At 40.6% G+C, this 19,985-nt stretch overlaps 1 protein-coding gene across 10 annotated transcripts in view; it reads left to right on the top strand.

Annotated features, from left to right (window-relative positions):
• LOC108410090 (TBC1 domain family member 14) overlaps positions 1–19,985 on the top strand; it is a 239,441-nt gene that overhangs the window by 30,957 nt on the left and 188,499 nt on the right. For 6 of the 10 annotated variants that reach the window (XR_012131897.1, XR_005054293.2, XM_036992751.2 and 3 more), the window contains exons 2-3: positions 13,492–13,598; positions 14,928–15,099. The exons of the other annotated variants lie outside the window; for them this stretch is intronic. Coding sequence is in view for 4 of the 6 variants with exons in the window: in XM_036992751.2 (XP_036848646.2) it covers positions 15,080–15,099 (20 nt within the window). In the remaining 2 variants the exon portion in view is untranslated. The remainder of the gene's footprint in view (positions 1–13,491; positions 13,599–14,927; positions 15,100–19,985) is intronic. 10 annotated transcript variants of the gene reach the window in all.

Genomic DNA, 19,985 nt, shown 5'->3' with positions numbered 1-19,985 from the left:
AATGGATGTCAGATTTTGTTGAATGCTTTTTTGGCATCTATGGAGATGATCATGTGTGTTTGTTCTTCTTTTTGTTATGTGGTGGATGATGGTGATGGATTTTCTAATATTGTACCATCCTTGCATCTCTGGAATAAATCCTACTTGATCATGATGGATGATCTTTTTTTTTTTTTTTTTTTTTTTGAGAGGGCATCTCTCATATTTATTGATCAAATGGTTGTTAACAACAATAAAATTCAGTATAGGGGGGTCAACGCTCAATGTACAATCATTAATCCATCTCAAGCCTAATTCTCGTCAGTCTCCAATCTTCTGAAGCATAACGAACAAGTTCTTACATGGTGAACGAATTCTTACATAGTGAATAAATTCTTACATGGTGAACAGTAAAAGGGCATTCATCACAGAAACTTTCGGTTTTGATCATGCAATATGACCTATAAACAATCAGGTCAAATATGAATATTCGTTTGATTTTTGTACTTGATTTATATGTTGATCCCACATTTCTCCTATTATTATTATTATTTTTATTTTTAATAAAATGCTGAAGTGGTAGGTAGATGCAAGATAAAGGTAGAAAACATAGTTTAGTGCTGTAAGAAGGCAAATGTAGATGATCAGATGATCAGTGTGTGCCTATGGACTAAGTATTAATCCAGGCTAGACAAGGGCAGCAAGACATCCACGGATGCAGAAGATTTCTCTCAAAGCAGGGGGGGTGAGGTTCTGAGCCTCACCTCTGTTGATCCCCAAATTCTCACCTGATGGCCCCCCTGCGACTGTGCCTGTCTTAGGTTGTTCCTCCCTTGAGGAATCTTACCCGTCTCTGGCTAACCAGTCATCTTCCGGGGCCATACAGGGAAATGTAAAGTTGGTAAGTGAGAGAGAAGCCATATTGTTTGCAAAGGTTAGCTTTTTACTTCTTTGCAGATTTATGCCCTGTGGCTTCTATGCCCAGCACTTGTCTCGAGGTATCTTTACCACCTGGAGGAATTATGATACTCGGTAAATTCGATATGAGGCACAAATTCTATTTAAGGGTTGTAATTAGGAAGGAAGAAGAAAAGCTATAGATGTAGCATATGAAGGAAACTTGGGAGGATTGATTATTTCTTTGACATATCTTCTTGTATAGTACCTTAAGTATGTATAGGTTTTAAACTACTAACTAATTTGTACACACATATTAACATAATAGGAATACGGTGACATAAACAAAGCAAATCTATAATTACCATCCATCTCCAGTGAAGCCAAGAAAACCATTTAGGCTCCCTAGGCATTTGTGAAAATTTATCTATGATATGATGGATATTGTCCAACTGTACTTGAACCATCAGACAAATTAAAGCAGCCCATTTCTGGGATCTGTTCACATCCCATATGTTCTTTTAACCATAGATAGTCTATAGTCATGAGATTTTGGAGTGCTACAACTTGCACCCCTCCCAACTCCTGGTTGAGTTCCAACAGTACAGATCCGGTCAAATTCGTTGTCTCACTGTATGCACATGCCAGCCTAGGCATCTCCCTCCTCATTCTTATGGCAAGTCCAGGAGACGGTGGGCTGGATGCAGCCACAACCGCAGCATCGTCCGGATCCCTGTGGAGGCTTTTTGATGATCATCCCCCGGCACAAGTCCTCCAGAGAGTGCTGATGCCGGAAGCTCCTCCTCATATCGTATCTTAGTTCATTTTCTGGGTATCCAAGCTAGGCCTTGATCTTCTGCGTAGAAACAAACAGACCCTTTGCCCACACTTTGACATGCCCTCTATACCACTGTGCAGAACTCATTGGAGGTCAGCACACAGTAACTGCTTTTTTTTTTTTTTTAATTAAGAGAAAGGAATATTATCAGAAAAGAGTACCTCCATAGCTGATCATCTGACACCCTTTAAGTGATCAACATTAAGGATATTTAAAGCATGCGTTGATCTTTGATTTACCAATAGTTTTATCCTGTTAAGGAGTAATCCCCCTTTTCTTTCTTTCTATCTTTTTTTTTTTTTTTAAAATTTTTAATCTACACTTACATGAAGAATACTATGTTTACTATGCTCTCCCCTATATCAGGTCCCCACTAACAACCACATTACGGTTACTGTCCATCAGCTTAGCAAAATGTTGTAGAGTCACTACTTGTCCTCTCTGTGTTGTGCAGCCCACCCTCCCCTTGCTCCCTCCCCCCCATGCATGCTAATCTTAATACCCCCCTTCTTCTTCCCCCCCCTTATCCCTCCCTGCCCACCCATCCTCCCCAGTTCCTTTCCCTTTGGTACCTGTTAGTCCATTTTTGGGTTCTGTAATTCTGCTGCTGTTTTGTTCCTTCAGTTTTTCCTTTGTTCCTATACTCCTCAGATGAGTGAAATCATTTGGTATTTGTCTTTCTCCGCTTGGCTTATTTCACTGAGCATAATACTCTCCAGCTCCATCCATGTTGCTGCAAATGGTTGGATTTTTCCACTTCTTATGGCTGAGTAGTATTCCATTGTGTATATGTACCACATCTTCTTTATCCATTCATCTACCGATGGACATTTAGGTTGCTTCCAATTCTTGGCTATTGTAAATAGTGCTGCGATAAACATAGGAGTGCATCTGTCTTTCTCAAACTTGATTGCTGCTTTCTTAGGGTAAATTCCTAGGAGTGGAATTCCTGGGTCAAATGGTAGGTCTGTTTTGAGCATTTTGATGCACCTCCATACTGCTTTCCACAATGGTTGAACTAATTTACATTCCCACCAGCAGTGTAGGAGGGTTCCCCTTTCTCCACAGCCTCGCCAACATTTGTTGTTGTTTGTCTTTTAGATGGCAGCTATCCTTACTGGTGTGAGGTGATACCTCATTGTAGTTTTAATTTGCATTTCTCTGATAATTAGTGATGTGGAGCATCTTTTCATGTGTCTCTTGGCCATCTGTATTTCTTTTTTGGAGAACTGTCTGTTCAGTTCCTCTGCCCATTTTTTAATTGGGTTATTTGTTTTTTGTTTGTTGAGGCGTGTGAGCTCTTTATATATTCTGGACGTCAAGCCTTTATCGGATGGGTCATTTTCAAATATATTCTCCCATACTGTAGGGTTCCTTTTTGTTCTATTGATGGTGTCTTTCGCTGTACAGAAGCTTTTCAGCTTAATGTAGTCCCACTTGCTCATTTTTGCTGTTGTTTTCCTTGCCCGGGGAGATATGTTCAAGAAGAGGTCACTCATGTTTATGTCTAAGAGGTTTTTGCCTATGTTTTTTTCCAAGAGTTTAATGGTTTCATGACTCACATTCAGGTCTTTGATCCATTTTGAGTTTACCTTTGTATATGGGGTTAGACAATGGTCCAGTTTCATTCTCCTACATGTAGCTGTCCAGTTTTGCCAGCACCATCTGTTGAAGAGACTGTCATTTTGCCATTGTATGTCCATGGCTCCTTTATCAAATCTTAATTGACCATATATGTTTGGGTTAATTTCTGGGGTCTCTAATCTGTTCTACTGGTCTGTGGCTCTGTTCTTGTGCCAGTACCAAATTGTCTTGATTACTATGGCTTTGTAGTAGAGCTTGAAGTTGGGGAGTGAGATCCCCCCTACTTTATTCTTCTTTTTCAGGATTGCTTTGGCTATTCGGGGTCTTTGGTGTTTCCATATGAATTTTTGAATTATTTGTTCCAATTCATTGAAGAATGTTGCTGGTAATTTGAGAGGGATTGCATCAAATCTGTATATTGCTTTGGGCAGGATGGCCATTTTGACGATATTAATTCTTCCTAGCCATGAGCATGGGATGAGTTTCCATTTATTAGTGTCCCCTTTAATTTCTCTTAAGAGTGACTTGTAGTTTTCACAGTGTAAGTCTTTCACTTCTTTGGTTAGGTTTATTCCTAGGTATTTTATTCTTTTTGATGCAATGGTGAATGGAATTGTTTTCCTGATTTCTCTTTCTATTGATTCGTTTTTAGTGTATAGGAAAGCTACAGATTTCTGTGTGTTAATTTTGTATCCTGCAACTTTGCTGTATTCCGATATCAGTTCTAGTAGTTTTGGAGTGGAGTCTTTAGGGTTTTTTATGTACAGTATCATATCATCTGCAAATAGTGACAGTTTAACTTCTTCTTTACCAATCTGGATTCCTTGTATTTCTTTGTTTTGTCTGATTGCCGTGGCTAGGACCTCCAGTACTATGTTAAATAACAGTGGGGAGAGTGGGCATCCCTGTCTGGTTCCCGATCTCAGAGGAAATGCTTTCTGCTTCTCGCTGTTCAGTATAATGCTGGCTGTGGGTTTATCATATATGGCCTTTATTATGTTGAGGTACTTGCCCTCTGTTCCCATTTTGCTGAGAGTTTTTATCATGAATGGATGTTGAATTTTGTCAAATGCTTTTTCAGCATCTATGGAGATGATCATGTGGTTTTTGTCTTTCTTTTTGTTGATGTGGTGGATGATGTTGATGGATTTTCGAATGTTGTACCATCCTTGCATCCCTGGGATGAACCCCACTTGGTCATGGTGTATGATCCTTTTGATATACTGTTGAATTCTGTTTGCTAATATTTTATTGAGTATTTTTGCATGTACATTCATCAGGGTTATTGGTCTGTAATTTTCTTTTTTGGTGGGGTCTTTGCCTGGTTTTGGTATTAGGGTGATGTTGGCCTCATAGAATGAGTTTGGGAGTATTCCCTCTTCTTCTATTTTGTGGAACACTTTAAGGAGAATGGGTATTATGTCTTCTCTGTGTGTCTGATAAAATTCCGAGGTAAATCCGTCCGGCCCCGGGGTTTTGTTCTTGGGTGGTTTTTTGATTACCATTTCAATTTCTTTGCTTGTAATTGGTTTGTTTAACTTTTGTGTTTCTTCCTTGGTCAGTCTTGGGAGGTTGTATTTTTCTAGGAAGTTGTCCATTTCTTCTAGGTTTTCCAGCTTGTTGGCATATAGGTTTTCATAGTAGTCTTTAATAATTCTTTGTATTTCTGTGGAGTCTGTCGTGATTTTTCCATTCTCATTTCTGATTATGTTGATTTGTGTTGACTCTCTTTTTCTCTTAATAAGTTGGGCTAGAGGCTTATCTATTTTGTTTATTTTCTCAAAGAACCAGCTCTTGGTTTCGTTGATTTTTGCTATTGTTTTATTCTTCTCAATTTTGTTTATTTCTTCTCTGATCTTTATTATGTCCCTCCTTCTGCTGACTTTAGGCCTCATTTGTTCTTCTTTTTCCAGTTTTAATAATTGTGATGTTAGACTATTCATTTGGGATTGTTCTTCCTTCTTCAAGTGTGCCTGGATTGCTATATACTTTCCTCTTAAGACTGCTTTCGCTGCATCCCACAGAAGTTGGGGCTTAGTGTTGTTGTTGTCATTTGTTTCTATATATTCCTTGATCTCTATTTTGATTTGTTCATTGATCCATTGATTATTTAGTAGCATGTTGTTAAGCCTCCATGTGTTTGTGAGCCTTTTTGTTTTCTTTGTAGAATTTATTTCTACTTTCATACCTTTGTGGTCTGAAGAGTTGGTTGGTAGGATTTCAATCTTTTGGAATTTACTGAGGCTCTTTTTGTGGCCTAGTATGTGGTCTATTCTGGAGAATGTTCCATGTGCACTTGAGAAGAATGTATATCCTGTTGCTTTTGGATGTAGAGTTCTATAGATGTCTATTAGGTCCATCTGTTCTAGTGTGTTGTTCAGTGCCTGTGTGTCTTTACTTATTTTCTGCCCAGTGGATCTATCCTTTGGGGTGAGCGGTGTGTTGAAGTCTCCTACAATGAATGCATTGCAGTCTATTTCCCTCTTTAGTTCTGTTAGTATTTGCTTCACATATGCTGGAGCTCCTGTATTGGGTGCTTATATATTTAGAATGGTTATATCCTCTTGTTGGACTGAGCCCTTTATCATTATGTAGTGGCCTTCTTTATCTCTTGTTACCTTCTTTGTTTTGAAGTCTATTTTGTCTGATATTAGTACTGCAACCCCTGCTTTCTTCTCACTGTTGTTTGCCTGAAATATGTTTTTCCATCCCTTGACTTTTAGTCTATGCTTATCTTTGGGTTTAAGGTGAGTTTCTTGTAAGCAGCATATAGATGGGTCTTGCTTTTTTATCCATTCTATTACCCTATGTCTTTTGATTGGTGCATTCAGTCCATTTACATTTAGGGTGACTATTGAGAGATATGTACTTATTGCCATTTCAGGCTTTAGTTTTGTGGTTACCAAAGGTTCAAGGTTAGCTTCTTTAGTGTCTTACTGCCTAACTTAGCTCGCTTATTGAGCTGTTATATACACTGTCTGGAGATTCTTTTCTTCTGTCCCTTCTTATTCCTCCTCCTCCATTCTTCATATGTTGTGTGTTTTGTTCTGTGCTCTTTTTAGGGGTGCTCCCATCTAGAGCAGTCCCTGTAGGATGCCCTGTAGAGGTGGTTTGTGGGAAGCAAATTCCCTCAGCTTTTGCTTGTCTGGGAATTGTTTGATCCCACCATCATATTTAAATGATAGTCGTGCTGGATACAGTATCCTTGGTTCAAGGCCCTTCTGTTTCATTGCATTAAGTATATCATGCCATTCTCTTCTGGCCTGTAGGGTTTCTGTTGAGAAGTCTGATGTTAGCCTGATTGGTTTTCCTTTATAGGTGACCTTTTTCTCTCTAGCTGCCTTTAAAACTCTTTCCTTGTCCTTGATCCTTGCCATTTTAATTACTATGTGTCTTGGTGTTGTCCTCCTTGGATCCTTTCTGTTGGGGGTTCTGTGTAATTCCATGGTCTGTTCGATTATTTCCTCCCCCAGTTTGGGGAAGTTTTCAGCAATTATTTCTTCAAAGACACTTTCTATCCCTTTTCCTCTTTCTTCCTCTTCTGGTATCCCTATAATACGAATGTTATTCCTTTTCTATTGGTCACATATTTCTCTTAGTGTTGTTTCATTCCTGGAGATCCTTTTATCTCTCTCTATGTAAGCCTCTATACGTTCCTGTTCTCTGGCTTCTATTCCTTCAATGGCCTCTTGCATCTTATCCATTCTGCTTATAAATCCTTCCAGGGATTGTTTCACTTCTCTGATCTCTTTCCTGACATCTGTGATCTCCTTCCGGACTTCATCCCACTGCTCTTGCATTTTTCTCTGCATCTCATCCCACTGCTCTTGCATTTTTCTCTGCATCTCATCCCATTGCTCTTGCATTTTTCTCTGCATCTCAGTCAGCATGTTCATGATTTTTATTTTGAATTCTTTTTCAGGAGGACTAGTTAGGTCTGTCTCCTTCTCAGGTGTTGTCTCTGTGATCTTTGTCTGCCTGTAGTTTTGCCTTTTCATGGTGATAGAGATAGTTTGTAGAGCTGGTACAAGTGACCGCTGGAGGAGCTTCCCTTCTTGTTGGTTTGTAGCCTTTTCCTGGGAGAATAGCGACCTCTAGTTGCTTGTGCTGGGCAGCTGTGCACCGACAGGGCTTCTGCTTCCTGCCCAGTTGCTTTGGGGTTTATCTCCGCTGTTGCTGTGGGCTTGGCCTGGCTGGGGCTGTTCCTCCAAAATGGTGGAGCCCCGTTGGAGGGGGAGCGGCCAGGAGGCTATTTATCTCCGTAAGGGGCCTCTGTCCTCCCTCCTGCCCAGGGGGTTAGAGTACCCAGAGATCCCCAGATTCCCTGCCTCTGGTCTAAGTGACCTGTCCTGCCCCTTTAAGACTTCCAAAAAGCACTCTCCAAACCAAAACAACAACAGCAACAATGAGAGAGGGAACAGAAAGAAAGAAAAAAAAAAAAAAAGGAAAAAACAAGCGATTTTTTTTTTTTTTTTTTTTTTGTCCTCAGGTGCCGGTCCCAGGCACCCGCTCACTGGTCCTGCTGCCCTGTCTCCCTAGTACCAGGGTCCCTGTCCTTTCAAGGCTTCCAAAAAGCACCCACCCACCGGTCCCGCAGGGAAGGAACGCTTGATATTCTTTGTCCTCAGGCACTGGTCCCAGGCACCCGCTCACCAGTCCCGCCGCCCTGCCTCCCTAGCACCGGGGTCCCTGTCCCTTTAAGGCTTCCTAAAAGCACTCGCCAAAAAGAGAGAAAAAAAGGGGAAAAACGCGCGATTTCTTCCGTCCTCAGGTGCCGGTCTCAGGCACCCACCCACCGGTCCCACAGGGAAAAACACGGGATATTCTTTGTCCTCAGGTGCCGGTCCCAGGCACCCACTCACCAGTCCCGCTGCCCTGCCTCCCTAGCACCGGGGTCCCTGTCCCTTTTAGGCTTCCAAAAAGCACTCGCAGAAAAGAGAAAAAAAAAAAAAGTGGGAAAAACGCGCGATTTCCTCTGTCCTCAAGTGCCGGTCTCAGGTACCTGCCCACCGGTCCCGCAGGGAAAAACGTGGGATATTTTTTGTCCTCAGGCGCCAGTCCCAGGCACCCGCTCACCAGTCCCGCCACCCTGCCTCCCTAGCACTGGGGTCCCTGTCCCTTTAAGGCTTCCAAAAAGCGCTCGCCAAAAAGAGAAAAAAAAAAAGGGGAAAAACGTGCGATTTCCTCCGTCCTCAGGCACCGGTCTCAGGCACCTGCCCGCCGGTCCCGCAGGGAGAAACTCGGGATATTCTTTGTCCTCAGGCGCCGTTCCCAGGCACCTGCTCACCGGTCCCGCCACCCTGCCTCCCTAGCAATGGGGGCCCGTCCCTTTAAGGCTTCCAAAAAGCGCTCGCCAAAAAAAAAAACCGCTCCGGTTTCTTTCCACCCGCCGGGAGCCGGGGGGAGGGGCGCTCGGGTCCTGCCGGGCCGGGGCTTGTATCTTACCCCCTTCCCAAGGCGCTGGGTTCTTGCAGGTGTGGATGTGGTCTGGATGTTGTCCTGTGTCCTGTGGTCTCTATTTTAGGAAGATTTTTCTTTGTTATATTTTCATAGCTCTATGTGTTTTTGGGAGGAGATTTCCACTGCTCTACTCACGCCGCCATCCTGGCTCCGCCCCGGATGATCTTTTTGATGTATTTTTTAATTTGGTTTGCTAATATTTTGTTGAGTATTTTTGCATCTATGTTCATCAGGTATATTGGTCTGTAATTTTCTTTTTTTGTGGTGTCTTAGCCTGGTTTTGGTATTAGGGCGATGCTGGCCTCATAGAATGAGTTTGGAAGTATTCCCTCCTCTTCTACTTTTTGGAAAACTTTAAGGAAAGTACGTATATTAGGTCTTCACTAAATATTTGATAAAATTCAGTGGTAAAGCCATATGGTACAGGTTTTTTGTTCTTAGGTGATTTTTTGATTACCAATTCAGTTTCCTTGCTAGTGATTGGTCTCTTCACATTTCTGTTTCTTTCTGGGTCATCCTTGGAAGGTTGTATTTTTCTAGAAAGTTGTTCATTTCTTCTAGGTTATCCAGTTTGTTAGCATATAATTTTTCACAGTATTCTCTAATAATTCTTTGTATTTCTGTGGGGTGCATAGTGATTTTTCCTTTCTCATTTCTGATTCTGTTTATGTATGTAGACTCTCTTTTTTTCTTGACAAATCTGGCTAGGGGTTTATCTATTTTGTTTATTTTCTCGAAGAACCAGCTCCTGCCTTCATTGATTCTTTCTATTGTTTTATTCTTCTTGATTTTATTTATTTATGCTCTAATTGGTATTATGTCCCTCCTTCTACTGACTTTGGGCCTCATTGTTCTTCTTTTTCTAGTTTCATTAATTGTGAGTTTAGACTGTTTATGGGGGATTGTTCTTTCATGAGGTAGTCCTGTATTGCAATATACTTCCCTCTTGGCACTGCCTTCACTGCATCCCACAGATTTTTCCATTGTTGAATTATTGTTGTCATTTGTTTCCATATATTGCTTGATCTCTGTTTTTATTTGGTCATTGATCCATTGGTTATTTAGGAGCATCCTGTTAAGCCTCCATGTGTTTGTGGGCCTTTTTGTTTTCTTTACCTAATGTATTTCTAGTTTCATACCTTTGTGGTCTAAGAAGCTAATTGTTACAATTTCAGTCTTTTTGATTTACTGAGGCTCTTTTTGTGGCCTAGTATATTGATCTATTCTTGAAAATGTTCCATGTGCACTTGGGAAGAATGTGTATCCTGCTGCTTTTGGGTGTAGAGTTTTGTAGATGTCTGTCAGGTCCATTCCCTCTAAAGTGTTGTTCAATGCCTTTGTCTCCTTACTTATTTTCTGACTGGTTGATCTGTCCTTTGGAGTGAGTGGAGTGTTGAAGTCTCCTAGAATGAATGCATTGCATTTTATTTCTCCCTTTAATTCTGTTAGTATTTGTTTCACATATGTTGCTGCTCCTGTATTGGGTGCATATGTATTTATAATGGTTATATCGTCTTGTTGGACTGACCCCTTTATCATTGTGTAATGTCCTTCTTTGTCTCTTGTGACTTCCTTTGTTTTGAAGTCTATTTTATCTGATACAGGTACTGCAACTCCTGCTTTTTTCTCCCTATTAGTTTAGTGAAATTTGTTTTTCTATCCCTTGACTTTTAGTCTTTGTATGTCTTTGGGTTTCAAGTGAGTCTCTCGTAGGCAGCATATAGATGGGTCTTGTTTTTTAACCTTTCAGTGACTCTATGCCTTTTGATTGGTGCATTCAGACCATTTACATGAAGGGTGATTATCGATAGGTATGTACTTATTGCCACTGCAGGCTTTAGATTCGTTGTTACCAAAGGTTCAAGGGTAACTTCCTTACTATTTATGAGTCTAATTTAACTCCATATGCTATTACAAACACAATCTAAAGGTTCTTTTTTCTTTTTTTTCTCCTCTTTTTTCTTCCTTCTATTTTTTTATATGTTAGTTACCATATTCTGTACTCTTTGTCTATCCTTTGACTGACTTTGAGGGTACTTGATTTTTTTCATTTGCTTAGTAATTAACTGTTGTACTTTCTTTACTGTGGTTTTATTACTTTTGGTGACAGCCATTTAGCCTTAGGACCACATCCATCTATAGCAGTCCCCCTAGAATACAGTGTAGAGACAGTTTGTGGGAGGTAAAGTCTCTCAGCTCTTGCTTATCTGGAAATTGTTTAATCCCTCCTTCAAATTCAAATGATAATCTTGCCGGATAAAGTATTCTTGGTTTGAGGCCCTTCTGCTTCATTGCATTAAATACATCATGCCACTCCCTTCTGGCCTGTAAGGTTTCTGCTGAGAAGTCTGATGACAGCCTGATGGGCCTTCCTTTGTATGTGATCTTATTTCTCTCTCTGGCTGCTTTTAATAGTCTGTCCTTATCCTTGTTCTTTGCCATTTTAATTATTGTATGTCTTGGTGTTGTCTTCCTTGGGTCCCTTGTGTTGGGAGATCTGTGGATCTCCATGGCCTGAGAAACTATCTCCTTCCCCAGAGTGGGGAAGTTTTCAGCAATTGCCTCCTCAAAGACACTTTCTATCCCTTATTCTCTCTCTTCTTCTTCTGGTACCCCTATAATATGGGTATTGTTCCATTTGGATTGGTCACACAGTTCTTTCAATATTCTTTCATTCATAGAGATCCTTTTTTCTCTCTGTGCTTCAGCTTCTTTGTATTACTCTTCTCTAATTTCTGTTTCATTTATTATCTCCTCTACCTTATCTAATCTGCTTTTAAAACCCCCTGTTGTGTTCCTTAACGATTGGATCTTCACCCCAAATTGGTTCCTGAGTTCTTGAATATTTTTCTGTACCTCCAGCAGCATGTTTATGATTTTTATTTTGAAATCTATTTCAGGAAGATTGATTAGTTCTGTCTCACTTGATCCTTTTTCTGGTGTTTGTGAGATTTTACTTTTCATATTTTTATGTGGCGCCCTCTAGTGCCCAGAAGTTCTACTCTCTGGAGTTGTTCAGCCCCTGGAGCAATGTTGAGGTTGCAGGGGAGCGGTGTTGGTGCCCTGTTCTGTAAGGTCTGTTCTTTTCTCCAGGTGTATCCAGTCTGGGGCAGCCTTCTTTCCTGTTGCTTTCAGGATTAATTGTATTCATTATATTTTCATATTATATGTGGTTTTAGAAGGAGTTCTCTCTCTCACCTCTTACACTGCTATCTTTAATCCATCCTAAAAATGGAATTTCTTAGTCTTTATGCAGTTCTTCCTATTTACATAGAAAGTACTTACGTCCCTCACTAGTTTTATTGATTATATTATCTTAAAACAAAGCCTTACTCATTTCTTAGGACTTGACGCACTTCTAGATGGGAAAGAGATGGTAGGTCTGATTGTCCCCTTCTACGTGGTTTTTCAGATACCTAAGCTAAACAGGGTATGTGACCAGCTGTTAGCCCCTAGTGTTATCTTTGGTGATAGAGTTCAGTTTCAGTTATAGATTCTCTATGGATTTTCTCTTGAGGCCATAGATTGATTCTGGAGCCTACTACTAAGTAGGACTACCTACTAAATAAAAATAAGCAATACCTTGTGTTCCAAACTGATGCCCTGCAATCAGAACTGCCATGGTTTCTGTATCGTGTAACTATCTGTTATGTGTATGTGTTCTCTGGTTTGCCAGGCAAATTATTATTTAGAATCTTGGTGATTATTATTATATGTATAATCAGAATTGTTATTTTAAAATCTTAAAGTGAGAATCTTAGTACTTCAAACATCCCCTTTCTTTATTCTCTTTTGTATGTCTGTTTTCTCGATATTTTATATCCTTTACCCCTTCTGCATCAAAGGCTTTTGTGTGTGTATGTGAAAATCCCATAGACACCCAAAGTGAAGAATTATGAAAAGACAGTTTCAGGTAATGCACACCTTTGAATTCAGAGAACTTTAACAAATTCACTGTGAAAATTGGTAGTGAGGAAGAACCAGTTAAAAATACATGGCTAGAGTGAAGACATGAATTGCGGAAGTACTATACTAGATTGGAGGAAGGGCAGTGCATTTCAGTGGGAAGTACAAGTTGGTTCCCTAAGGTGAAGACCAGAACCCCTAATATGGGATGGTAAATACAAAATGGCCGACCTGAGGGTTGTTGTTTTTGTGTCGCTAGCATACCGAGTGTGATACCCGGCACACAAGACCCTCCTGCAGCTGTGGGGCTGGTGAAGGAATGAGTTGGAGTTCCTAGGTTAGGGGTTATGCTCTGCCTCCAGGCTCAGAACTTGGCCTCAGTTGAGTTTCCCCCACAACATGCTAGTATTTTTCTATTTCCTAAATCTCTCCTTTCAGAATTTATTCCCCCCTCCCCCTATTTAGATTTGGGAAGTAGTTAGGTGAACACAGTTTTGCTCACCTGTCAAGGCCTAGGCATTCTAAGTAGTACATGGAATGTGCCACCATTTGGCCTTGAAGAACTTTCAGCGTGATTTGGGAAGGACCCTACGTGCAGGAGGCAGGTGGAGAGCAGTCTGCCTGGAGGTCAGGGCGCTGGGGACAGCTGGTGCACTCTGTCGTGGGAGGAGAGCACTGTGGCCTGCGGGAATCAGAGAAGGCTTAGAGTGGGGGGCAGGAGAGACTGCACTGCCATTCAGGTGTCAATGTTTCAGCAGCTTCTTGCCTCTGGAACCTTTCTGAGTTACTACTTCAGTCTCTCGAATAGATTGTTTTTTCTCTTGCAGTGTTTTAATTCATCTGTGCCTCAAATCTTCCATCTGAGTTTACCAGAAGGCTGGTTTCTACAGTGTCAGACTTTAGGGTTGTGTCCTGTCATATTTTATCCCTCCAGGTAAGCGGCTGTTGGTACCTGCTCTGCTCTTCCTGGCCTGTGAGGGGAGTGCACCTTCCCGCCCTCTTGCAGTGACGCGAGGCCTCCAGGCTTGATTTAACTAATGACAGGTGAAGGGCTCTCTTCCAGGAGGAAGCTTTCAAAGTGCCAGTACATACTTGGGTCCACACCTTTTCTCAGCCTCCTGGACTAGCAGTGTTCAAAGTTGGCAGCCATACTGTCGTTTTGTGCCCCAGAGTCACACTGGGTGATGACACTGAGCATCCCTGCTAGGTTAGGATGGACACATAGCATGAATAAGACAGCCACCTTTGTGCTAGGCTGCTACAAGTTGAGGGTTGTCTGTTTCTGCAGTGTGATCTGCCCTATTACTTTTGCATTCCCAGACCTGATTCCAAACCCGATTCGTCTGTGTGGGAGAGGGGGTCTTCCTGTGCATGCCACCAAGTGATTCTTGAACACCCAAGGTGTTGGAGAACTCAATTCTGACACTATCTGCCCCAGGACAGCACCAGATTCCCCAGGTTAAGGGCTCCGTCCTACAAGACCGCCCTCCACTCCAGACTCCAGGCACCAGTCACAGGCTCCAGGCTGTTACCCGTGCTTCTGACCTTCTGGCTACAGATTGGAGGTTCCCATGACCTCCCCCTTAGGCAAAAGTAATTTGCTAGAGCGGCTCACAGAACACAGGAACACACTTAACGTGTACCAGTTTAATAAAGGATACGGTAAAGGATACAGTTAACAGCCAGTTGCAGAGATATGTAGGGGAAGGTCCCAAATATAGGCGCTTCTATCCTTGGGGTGCTTGGGGTCTGACAGGGGTACATGGAAGCATTCTGGTTCCCCAAGTATGGAAGCTCCCTCCCATGGAGAAGCAGGATGCAAAAGAGAGAGAGAGAAAGAGGTGCTCCTTTCACGGGTCGTTGTGAGGGCTTCACCGCATAGTCACCATTGACTAAGTCATTGGCCATTGGCTTATTCTACCTCCAGCCCCTCTGCCCTTTCCCCTCCCAGGGCTTGGGGGCTGGGGGCTGAGAGTTCCCAACCTCTAATCCCGTGGTTGGTTCCCCTGGCAGCCAGCCTGTACTCTGGGCTGGGGTCCAAAAGACTCCCCATCACCTTAACAAGGCACACATTTGACTTTTATGGCTGTGAAGTGTTTTTAGGGGCTGTAGATGAAGACCAAATATAATCTGAGAAATATATTTTTGGTCATCTGAATGATCAAATATGTATTTCTTATAACTCATAACTCATTATATTGTACTTTTTGACTAAATAACCTTTCTTTCCACATTTTGTCCCAAATTTCTTCCCAAATCTGAGACCTCCCAAGCATAATAGATGTTTTCCAGTTCCTTCTAACTGTTCCTCTTGGGCACCTCGTGTTATGTCAGCATGGCTGTGGCTAGCATGCCATCCGGGTGTAAGGAAGTGTGTCTCATGCAGTCTACGAGCCCGTGAAGAGGAGCATACATATGAACTCTGTTGAAAAGAGGTAATGATTTCTTTGCTTAGCTCAACATGGTCATTTGCTGGAGAGCAGAGCTAGCATTGTCCAGTAGAACTTCTGCAGTGATGGAAATATGCTCTTTTTGCACAGTAGCCACTAGCTATGTCTACACATAGCCACCAGCTACTGAGCCCTTGAAATGTGCCCACTGTGACTGATGGACTGTTTTTTAATTCAAAGAGCCACATGTGACTGGTGGCTGCCCTATGGGACAATGCAGTAAGACCCAGGAACAACACTGAGATGACTTGGTTGAAAAGTACAGAATAAAAAGCATATATTATTATTTAATATGTTGAAATCATTTTTAAAATGTTTAATTCTATGCAACAGAAAAAGCACTGATATTAACCCCACCAGGATACTAATGGTAAATTATATCAGGGTGGAGAAATTGTGTGGGTGTCCTTCTCATCTCATAGCTAAAAAGAATACTTTAAAAACCTTTATATAAAGGGGTAGTGTATATGATAAGCTTGAACATAAAAAAAGAAGTGCCCAGAAACTGAAAGAATATTTTGGCAAGTGAAAATACTGGTTGAACACAGCTACCCGGATTTTTCTCCACAAGAGCCACACTTAACATTTTTCCCTGAAAAGCCCAGTTGATAACCGTTCATTGCCAGTGTTTTGTATAATCAGTTTTGCTGAAACACAAGTAAACTAAGAAAACATTCCACAAATACTGTGTATGTACCATGTCAGAAAGAGATTATACTTTTTGAAATGATTTTATGTGTTTTCAGCAAACCTAAAAATATATCCAAGTATATTACAAAAAGGGAAACACCTTCCTGTTTAAATTAAGTGCACCCCTGGCTGTTGAACTTGAGCACTAAAGAGACTGAACTATAGATAGTGTATGTCTCCTGTAGTTTGTGGGAAACACAGCTTGTGCACCCTAAGCAGCTGTCTAGGAGCGCTAATGGGAGCTGAGCTTCAGTTATTGTCAATCATCTTTGTGTTACAAAGAGTAGAAAAAGATGGCACCGTTTCTTAAAACATTGTTAAATAAAGGGTGAGATTTGGAAAATGAATGAACTTCTTCAAAGGGACCCTTCATCCCCTGCAATAAAACTCCTTCATTATTAAATTACTCACTTAGAATTTGTGGCATTACCATGTCTTATCTATTTGTTGAAAAGTGCTTACTTATGTAATAGCTTAAGTACTTGGCCTGTTTTCTTTTTTCCTTAATGGACAAATCATTTGGGTCTAATTACATTGCTATGAAAACATGAATACTGGATAAAGAATCAAATGATTTTATTTTTAAATTCAGTTTGTTATTCTAGTCCCAACTCTTGTCATAAATGTCACAAGCCCCAGGGCCCTGATTCCTGGAGACCCAGGGTGGCAGCCCTCCTGGGTGGCTGTGGGCATGAGCAGAGCCAGCAGGTGCTCTCCCCTCAGTGATCCACTTTTCACTTCCAGGCTCCGGTGGGTATTAGGCCTAAAGGTTAATTGATCCCCAGGTTTGGGTGGAGTTGCCCCAGTCCCAGGCCTCCACCAGGGCTACTTTTCACCCTAGAGCCCTTAAAATGGCTAGAAATTGTACCCTAGGCAGCAGAAAAGCCCAGAGTGTGCTGAGCTTCTCTGAATCTGTTAGGGGATAGTGGCTTAAATGTGTAGAGAGAACTCTGCCGATAATGTGTACATTCCAAAACAGCCAAGGGATTGCAGCTGTGTTTCTGTATTCATCCTCTGCTCTCAACCACTTTGAGCTCTTTGCAGCGCCACATCTGACTTTGTAGTAGAGAACCAAAATGCTGCTTAACAAGAGGAAAGGCTTTGCTATGACTAGAAGTAGATTATTATAGAGAAAGACAGTTTCATAGTTGTTTTTTAAGGATAGTAAGGAAATTGAGTATTTTTTTTCTAAAAGCCTAATTTATGTAATTACTATTCTTCAGATATTCATATTAGTGAAGGAATCTAAGATTAAGCACATATAAGCAATTTGAGCAGGTAGTTTATATTAATATCCTCCATTTGCATGCACGTGGAATCGCTATTGAGCAAGTTGCGGAGGAGCTCTGTTGGGGGTAATAGCGCAGGTGAGGGTGTTCACCAGCTCTGAGGAGGCTGTGGCGGTCCAGCGTGCCTTCTTCATTTTGCATTTGTATGCGATTTTTTTCTCACCCATTTTTTGAATCCTTTCAGTTGAAATGTGAAATCTCTCTATGACAACAGAGAAAATCCCAGAGTTGGATTGATACCATGTTTTAAAGTAAACATAATAAACTAAAACAATATTTCTTTATCAGTCTGTACAATGACCAGGTCGCTCATGGTGTGAATTTTTAAGGCCTTTGTACATTTAAATAAGGAAAAAAGCCTCATACTACATTGTTCACAGTGAAACTAATACTTTAGAGGTTCTATGGCAAAGACAGTTATGTAGATTTTATTAACAACATTCTTCTGATATCCCTGTACTCTCTTGGTCTGATACACATTGTTGGATTCAGCTTCTTAAATTTTGTTTACAATTTTTGCATCTGTGTTCATGAGGCATATAGGTCGGTAGTTTTCGTATATCTTTGTCTGGTTTTGGCGTCAGGATAATGCTGGCTTCATAACATGATTTGGGAAATATTCCCACCTCTAATTTTCTAGCAAAGTTTATATAGAATTGGCTTTATGTTTTCCTTAGTTATTTGTTAGGATTTGTTAGAATTTGAAGCCATTTGGGCCTAGAGATTTCTTTGTGGGAAAGTTTTAAACTATAAAATACGTTTCTTTTGTAGATACAGGGCTATTCGTTGTATTTCTTGAGTGAACTTTAGTAATTTGTGTAATTTCAAGGAATTTGTCCATTTCCATCCACCTAAGTTGTTTAATTTATTGTTGTAAAGTTTTTCTAGTGTTCTTCTACTATTGTTTATATCTATGGAATCTGTACCGACCCACCTCCCATTCCTGATGCTGGTGATTTGTCTTCTCTGTTCCCTCAAGTCTGGCTAGAGGTTTGTAAAGTTTGTCATCTAAGAGAACCAGCTTTTGGTTTCATTACTTGCTATTTTCTGTTTCACTGGGTTTTGTTCTGATCTTTTATTTCCCTTTTCTGCTTAGTTTAGGTTTCATTTGCTCTTCTTTTTCTAGTTTCTTAAGGTGAAAACTGAGGTCATTGATTAGAGAACTTCTCTAAAATAGGCTCTTAGTGCTATAAATTTTCCCCTAAATACTGCTGTAGTGGCATCCTAAAAATATTGATATGTTGTGTTTCCATTTTCATTTGGTTCAAAAGACTAATTTCTTCTTTGATATCTTCTTTTTCCTTTTGGTTATATAGAAATATGTTCTTTAGTTCTCAGATATCAATATGTTACTGATTGATAGTTTAATTCCATTTGGTCAGAGAATGTACTTTGTATGACTTGAATCCTTTTAAGTTTTTTGCAACTTTCTCTACCATCCAGTATACAGTCTAGTTTACATCCAGTTGGTTGATAATATTGCTTGAGTCTTTCATATCCCTTCCTGATTGTTTTTTCTTTAAAAGACTGAGAGAAGGGTATTGAAATCTTCTAGTAGTGTAACTGTGGATTTGTCTGTTTTATCTTGCATTTCTATCAGTTTTTATTCATGTATTTTGAAACTACTATTAGATATATAATATACAGGATACTGTATTTTCTTGCTGAGTTGACCCATTTATCATTATGATATGACCTTCTTTATCTCTGTTAATATTCTTTGCTCTGATATCAGTGCCAGATACTAATGTAGACTCCAGTAGCCTTTTTGTTAGTACCAATGTGTTTCAGCCCCAGACAAGTTCACTGTGGATTCAGTGAGACCGAAAAATGACAGTGGAATGTTCTTGGAGTAAAAGGGTTAGGCCCAACTTTATTCCCATGGTGGCAGGTCAATCCCTAGAATCCCATCCACTTTCAGCAAGTCTGCATGCAATGAGCCGGTCTTTGCCTCCGGGCCTCTCGCCCCTGCAGCCGTCTCCGTCTATGTTTTTGGCACTGCCACCGCTCCAGCCTTTGCTCTCCTGCAGCCCTGCTGCGGTGCAGCAGCCCAGAGCACTGGGCTGAGCTGTTTATATGTATAGAGTCAATAACAGCGTATTGCCCACATGTGTGTGGTGAGCAAGCGGAATCAGGGCCAGGTGAGAATCCTTGGGCATAGGAACCTTCACTTTCTCCACAGTTGGCATGGTATATTTTTTTCCATCCTTTTACTTTTAACCTATTTGTCTCTTTATATTTAATGGGGACATTTTTATAAGCAATATTTAATTGGATCTTACTATTTTAAAATCTAGTCAGACCTTCTCTGCCTTTTAATTTGTTAGACTATTTAAATTTATTATGATTATTAACTGCTGTTTCTTTATAGTCTATCTCCAAGTGATATTAAACCATTTCATGTGATATATGAGACCCTTATAATAGTGTTACATTTTCCTACTCCTGGCCTTTATGCTGTTACTGTCATACATTTTACTTACGCATGTTACAAATTTCATAATACATTGTTATTGTTTTAATAATCAATTGTCTTTTAAAGATATTTAAATAATAAGAAAAATGTAGTTACCATTTTCAGTCCTCTTCGTTCCTTTGTGTGGATCCACATTTTTGTTCTGTCACCATTTTCCTTCTGCCTGAAGGACTTCCTTTGCCATTTCCTCTGGGGAAGGTTTGCTGCTGGGGATTCTTTCACCATTGCTTACTTGCTGTAAGCCTTTGTTTCACCTGCATTTTGAAAGGTATTTTTGATGAGTGTAGAATTCTAAGTTGACAAGGTTTTTTCTTTCAGTACTTCTTAAAGTTTTTTCCCATTATCCCATTTGTATGGTTTCTAACCAGAAATCTGATGTCACTCTTATCTTTGTTTTGTTGTACCTAATGTTTCTT

The sequence above is a fragment of the Manis javanica genome, chromosome 5 (genome assembly GCF_040802235.1).
Source record: "Manis javanica isolate MJ-LG chromosome 5, MJ_LKY, whole genome shotgun sequence".
In the NCBI taxonomy this organism is placed as follows: Eukaryota; Metazoa; Chordata; class Mammalia; order Pholidota; family Manidae; genus Manis; species Manis javanica.
The sequence above is the reverse complement of the archived record's forward strand: the minus strand, read 5'-3'. Positions and strand labels throughout refer to the sequence as shown.